The following is a 6,955-nucleotide window of genomic DNA, read 5'->3' as shown; positions in this document are numbered from 1 at the left end:
CTGAAACACTAGAGGTCTTCTCCTACAAGTGTCGTACAATTAAATGACATCATCACACGAGGCCCACAGGAGAAGACGCGCACCGCTCTGGCTAACCGGAGCAGGAAGGCAATGCTTCTGTACTAGAGATGAGCGAACCGGGTTCGGGTTCGAGTCCCTCTGAACCCGAACGTTCGGCATTTGATTAGCGGTGGCTGCTGAACTTGGATAAAGCTCTAAGGTTGTCTGGAAAACATGGATACAGCCAATGACTATATCCATGATTTCCACATAGCCTTAGGGCTTTATCCAACTTCAGCAGCCACCGCTAATCAAATGCCAAACGTTCGGGTTCAGATGGACTCGAGCATGCTCGAGGTTCGCTCATCTCTATTCTGTACGTACATTACATTGTACGCTACTAAATGTATGTACAGGAGCGAGGATTTACCTCTGGACTCCCTGCACCTGTACAGTAGTGAGTGATGATTGCAATTTTAACAGGGACAAAATTTTGTGCACCGCTGTCCGGCACTAAATTGTCTGGAAGGCGCAACCGGCACTAGGTACTGTGTAGGGAAAGCAATGGGGGTAAATCGATTGATTACCTGTCCTGCATAACTGTGTCTCCAGCATGTACACAATGAATGTGGCTGGATGTAGTCAGGGCAGTATGTGGGCACATATACCACGCAAATTGTTCAGCAGGTTCTCCCAGGTAGAACAATATCTCACATGTGGCATGCTATCTATTGACTGGACACATGGCAGGGCTCAGGACAGGGGCGGAACTACCGCCGTAGCAGCCGTAGCGGCTGCTACGGGGCCCCGCCGCATCAGGGGGTTCATGGCGCAGGCTACCGGAGCTGACATAGTCTGTAGCACCCGGCGGCCGAGCAGGCCTCCCGGGTGCTGCAGCTGTTTGGGGTCCGGGGGTGTCCTGGTACCTGGGGTTAGCACTGGTACCGGACTCAGCGTCCGCCCGGGCTGGTACTTCCGGCGCACGGAGCGTCTGTGCCGGTAGTACATGCCGAGGGGCGGACTCTGAGCTCTCTGGTACCTGTGCTGCCGGAGATAACACGGGACGCGCGAGGGCCCCCCCCTTGTCATCCCGTCCTATCCCCGGCAGCACAGGTACCAGAGAGCTCAGAGTCCGCCCCCCGGCATGTACTTCCGGCACAGACGCTCCGTGTGCCGGAAGTACATGCCCGGGCGGACGCTGAGTCCGGTACCAGTGCTGCTTTGGAATTCCCGGGACACCCCCCAGGAAGCCCCCTGGGGAGAAGCGGAGAATACAACCGACGGGGGAGTTAGGTGAGTTGTGTTTTTTTTTTTTTTTAATCTGCTTTGCAAAGGGGGATGATACATCTATGTATCATCTATGGGGGATATACAGGGGGGGCATCTATGGGGATATACAGGGGGGGGGCATCTATGGGGGATGATACAGGGGGCCATCTATGGGGGATAATACAGGGGGGGTGGCATCTATGGTGGATAATACAGGGGGGGGTGGCATCTATGGGGGATAATACAGGGGGACATCTATAGGGGATAATACAGGGGGGGGCATCTATGGGGGATAATACAAGGGGCCATCTATAGGGGGATTATACAGGGGACCATCTCTAGGGAGACAACATAAGGGGCATTTATAGGGTGACCAAATGAGAGGGCATCTATAGGGGCACCACACAAGGGGGGCATCTATAGGGGGACAACATGAGGGGCATCTATAAGGGGGTGGGCAACATGGGGGACCATCTATGAGGGGGATGGAAAGCACAGGGGGGTCATTTATAAGGGGCTAACACGGGGGCATCAGTAAGAGGGAATACACAGAGGGGCATATACTATAAGGGGGTCACATAGTGTTAACTAAATGAGGGTGTAAAGGGGCCAATACAGATGTGCAGTGTGTATAGAGATGAGGATGGTGCCAGTGTAAGGAGCCTAATATGTTTGTCTGGCAGATTATGTGGATTCGTGGCTTGGAGAAGTTCTCATAATGGCCCAGGAAGGATGGAGAAGAAAATGAAAAGGAAACAACTCTGATCAGAGAAGACATATTCTGTGAGTCACCTGATATAACTGCACTGTAATGTATTTGGTGTACAGAACCTGTGTAGAGCTGAGTGTGTTGATGGCGTAGTGGTTGATCGATCGAGGGGGGGGGGGCAATCAAAAGTTTGCTATGGGGCCCAGCCATTTCTAGTTACGCCCCTGGCTCAGGACATAGCACCAAGCTACACTGGTGACATTTACTGCATTTGCAGTGACCTGGGGGGTTGCTAGGTGTTGGGATAAGCAGAGGGCCAGGTGTTAGGGGTAACTAAGCACTTGTCATGGTGGCCAGGAGTGGTATGGCCACCCCAGGTACACAAACATTAGGCTTTGTAAAGGTAGAACAAGTGAAGGTGGACAGCTGAGTAATCACAGAGTCCAAAGTCTTAAACAAGTTAACAGCTTTACTGACCAACTCTTCAGTGCACTACACAAAATTTGTGATTTGGCAAATAAGGTGCAAACACAACAATAGTCCTTTCTCCTGATGGACAACACTGAAGTCTTAGACGGAGGCCCTTGAGGTATATAAGAAGGTTTAAGACAGTTTATGTGTACTTTTAGCTTGGTTTAGAAGATTAGGTTGAGGTTTGGTTAAGATGAAGTTAGGCTTGACTTAGGCTAGGGATCTACCAAGGGGCCTTGTCTAATTAGTAGCAGTACTCTGTCAGGGTGACTTGACTCAGTAGATAAATCTTGATAGAAGAATTCATATTTATGATACCGGCTTCTGCTAGAAGAGATCATGGAGTGTCAGGTCTGGTAGCACGAGTCCCAGGATTGCACAACTGGGGGAAGCTAGCCGTTCCCCAAGATGGCTGAGCGAAGATCAATGGAGTGCTTCAGTTTAGTCGTACTTTGCTCCACTGCAGACGAACCGACAACTTCTCTGGAACGTCCTAACTAGTAAGGATTGTAACCCTTAAGTAGACAGGGGTTTTCCCCTTTGAGGGAGTTATCCCACCTTTAGGCTTTATCACTGCATAAGTAGGCTTTGTAGAAACACTAGAAAATAATCACTGGAGCATAGTGTCCCTGTCAGGGGACCTGGCCTCTAGGCCAGGACCTGGAGTAAACGTCATCAGGAACACAATTCTTTCTGTATACTCTCTCTATACTGAGTAATCTGGAACACCCTCAGCAGGAACCTACAGGGAGTTTTATAGTAGTGGACATGTAAGAAATGTAATTGTATAAAACAGTTAGAAACCTCCATCCAATGTCCCCATTTTAGAGCCTAGGCCCCTTATTTTGGTGGCATAGTGAGCATTTGGACCCCAGAGGTAGTTTCCAGAAATAGATGGTTTCCAGCTTGTGCAAAAGTAGATACACCCTATTAAATTTTAAAGAAGAAATCCGGCCAATTTTTTTTTAAGTTCACCAGAGAGCAAAAACTTATATAACCTGTAAATAGCCTTACCCTTTTATAACTTATAATCCAGTATGGCCGCCAGAGATAGTGTAGGTCCTTATTTTCTGCTGATGTCACAACTCTATGGGGGACATTTAGTAAGTCCAGCGTTCTTTGTATTGGGCTTAAAAATGTCCCCACAGCGCCGATGCTCTGTGGATTTATGTAAAGGCATAATGCCTTGTTGAGGCAGAGCACTGGAGACGGGTCACTCCTATCTGCAGTCTGCTAGCCAACACTATCCCCCACAACCAGAACTCAAGGCCGGCACCACTGCTGCTCAAATTCCACACCCAAATCATCCTAGGACACCCCTCCCTGGACTCAAAGCCAGCTCCTCTGAAGACACCATGGTCACATCATGACATACTACTGGCCCAGAAGAGGGACAGTGTCTTAGGGCCCTATTCCACCAGATTATCGTTCATATTATCGTTAAATCGTTCCAATCTAAACGATAATCGTTCGGTTGAAATGCAGCTAACGATTAACGACCAAACGAGATATCGTTGATCGTTTGAAGAGACCTGGACCTATTTTTAATGTCAGCCTGGCTGCAACCCTCCCCTTCTTCCAGTGCTGGAGCTCACAGACAAGTGTTCAGCTGAGGCCCCTCCCCCATCCCAGGTCACAATGCCGTAAAGTTACGGTGTTAGGCTATGTTCAGACAACCTATGTTTTAATAAAACCATGGCAGTTGGACAAAACGAAAAGATACGTTGCTTTGCCGTGTATGGGATCCCAGCTAGAGCGTATACACATAGTATACGCTCAGGCCGGGACCCCTAGCGCCGCCGCAAACAACTGACATGTCAGTGCACACTGTGGAGCGAGTGGCTCACTGCATGCTCCACAGCATGGATGCGCCCGCATCAAGACTCTGCGGGGCTAAAGATCATCCGGCCGGTACTGCAGTATCGGCCGGGATGATCTTTTCAGAGGCCAGCCTACTGCTGGTGCTAGGTCTATGTTTTGACTCCTGAGCGAGGCATACTTCAGCAGATTTGCGATGCATTCCCCCCCCCCCCCACACACACACACCATTTTTGTTGTATGTTATGGGGCAGCCATCTTGCCTAAGCAGCATTTAGTAATATGTTTTATAGTAATCCCCACAGACAATAATAGACAGGACCTGTCTTATTGACATGAATGGGAAACACTATTGGGCATACTCTGTGACCTTTAAAGAGGCCATTCCAAAGGGAAGAGCAGGCTGAGCAATGAGCTTCATCTACTAGAATCTCTACTGGTGTCACTATTTACTGCAATGCTTTACAGGTCATCTGACGTCAGCCTCCTCCTTATTAACACAGACAAAACAGTCTCCATTTAATTTTAGGATTAGTAATTAGTATGAAAACTGTAAGATTTTTAGGCTTATTTTATATTATAAATAGAAATATGGAAAGTCATCAAAAATTTTTTTGAAAAAATATGTTTCACATGAAAACTGAGAGCAGTATGCAGAACATTTTGCAGGATGTCCCTTCCACCGTGTGGAGATGTCTCATGAATCGTAGCAGTGGAGTCATCTCTCCATGTGTGATACTATACAAAGCTTCCTCTTCTCATTAGGAATTTTTTAGTAGACTGTTTTGATTTTTTCACCTTCCACTGACTTGTCATCAGTTCAGCGCCAAAATAGGAAAGCAACCAATTTCCTAAGTACAATGATCTTAGGATGATCATGACTTGTCCAAGTAACAATCTCTAAGTAAAAGACTTTAGGCCCTATTACATGGAGCGATAATCTACCGAATAAGGCCAATTTAGCAGATCAACGCTCATTTACTTAGGTGATCGGGCCATGTAATAGGGCCTTTAGGAGTGGTCTTGATGGCTTATTGGCCATCTTATATGGCACTGTATTTTCTCTCTCTTATTGAGATGAGAGGGGGCCCCATAGTAAAGGTTGAAAGGGCCCCATAGCAGGTTCATAGTCTGTATCTAACTTGCATATGTCCTTGTTCTCTTATTTATCTAAATTTTATAGATGTTTCTTGTTCCATGATGTTCCATCCTTTTTCCAGATCACCATGTTGGCAGAACTTTCAGAAGATTTACTTAAGAGTACGGGACTGGTTTCGGGAGCTCTCAGCTGCATGTTCTAATCCGGTTCCCAAAGATTGGAAGCAAACCCTAATACTTTGTATTTTGTGTTCTGTCTTTTCATCCATTGTTGGAGCTTTGCTTTACATATGGTTATCTCAGTCCTTACAGTATGAGCCATTCTTCACCTTCATCTTGGCCCTAAGTACAGCCATTGTTATATGCATTGTCCTTGTTCTCATCCACCCAATTCGTTGCATCTTGACCATGATCATCCCAACCCTAGGAACCAAGCAAGGTCGCCGACTGCTGTTGTCCACCTGCTTTATGGTCATGGCTATTAAAATCCTCCCGAATATATTTAGAAACCTCAAGAATATTTTCCATATCATGACATGCATTTCCCAACACACTGCAAAAAACATCTTAGATTCCACTGGCACCTTCCAAAATATGATGTATCAATTGAAGGAAAGTATTAAAAAGACCACGGATGTGATGTCAAATATTCAGCTGAAGCCTCATCTGGAGGTGGACTTTTTAGCGAATATAAATACTGCAGCGATTACAAATCAAATAGCTAACATAACCAATAACATGAAGAAGGAGTTTGAGACTGTAGAATTACAATTTAAGGACCTCACCCTTCTGTCAAATAGGGTTTTTGCTGGATGTTTTATCTTGTACGTGCTCTTTAGCTCCACCTGGTACTTAAGAAACTATCTGACTGACATTAGATTTGACAACAAATATATCACGAGCCAACTGGTGGAGATGGCCCAGAAATATAATATTACAGATCTCAGTAAAGGCTCCTCACTAGGGTTAATAAAGGCAACAGGATTCAAGATGTCAGCAAAAGAGTTTGGATCCATCTTGTTTCGTCTTCTGGTCATCTTGGTCTATGCCCTACTTTCTGCACTCATCATAGGCATGGACCACATTGTCTACCAACTTGTCATAGAGATTATCAAATGGGTGGAAAATATGCCAGCTATGCATGCGACTTTTTCTATTTCTTATCAAGCATATGTAAGTATCGGTGATGGTGGTGGGTAATCTAAGGGATATATTTATATATTGTAATGCAGTATCTTTTGTAGGGTCAAAGGTGGCACAATCCAGTGTAAAGTCTTAGTTACCATTTTCAAACAGCTGCGATGAAAGTACTAACATCAATATGTAGCACCATGACTTTAGGATCAGACTACACAAAATGGTTTTGTAATCTGTAACTAGGGAGACATATAAGCTTGCTTAGGACCTGTAGGAATTTTTTTAAAATGAAAACTAGAAATGAGTCAATATATTTGGCATGAGTCAAATTAATTCCAAATCTCCCAATCTCCCAAAAACTTGCTGATTCAGGAGATCAAAAACTTTTGAATAGTGGCTATTATTAGGCCTAAACAGCCACCAGGCTATTCTTAAAGGGAAACCATCACCAGG

At 45.7% G+C, this 6,955-nt stretch overlaps 1 protein-coding gene across 1 annotated transcript; it reads left to right on the top strand.

Moving 5' to 3' along the window:
* The first annotated feature begins 1,144 nt into the window (after window positions 1-1,144).
* On the top strand, window positions 1,145-6,565 carry LOC138771871 (osteoclast stimulatory transmembrane protein-like). The gene is made up of 2 exons (XM_069951875.1): window positions 1,145-1,293; window positions 5,488-6,565. Exons 1-2 carry the CDS (start codon window positions 1,145-1,147, stop codon window positions 6,563-6,565), a joined length of 1,227 nt encoding a protein of 408 aa, XP_069807976.1.
* Window positions 6,566-6,955: the final 390 nt, after the last annotated feature.

Source organism: Dendropsophus ebraccatus, chromosome 14 (assembly GCF_027789765.1).
Source record: "Dendropsophus ebraccatus isolate aDenEbr1 chromosome 14, aDenEbr1.pat, whole genome shotgun sequence".
Taxonomy (NCBI): domain Eukaryota; kingdom Metazoa; phylum Chordata; class Amphibia; order Anura; family Hylidae; genus Dendropsophus; species Dendropsophus ebraccatus.
This window is presented reverse-complemented; position numbering and strand designations above follow the sequence as displayed.

What these genes read in the sequence shown, in the direction of transcription:
- LOC138771871 (XM_069951875.1), top strand. Translation starts at nt 1,145, where the DNA reads ATGTACTTCCGGCACAGACGCTCCGTGTGCCGGAAGTACATGCCCGGG. An exon ending in ACAACCGACGGGGGAGTTAG is followed by an intron (nt 1,294 to 5,487) that starts GTGAGTTGTGTT and finishes TCCTTTTTCCAG; the next exon opens with ATCACCATGTTGGCAGAACT.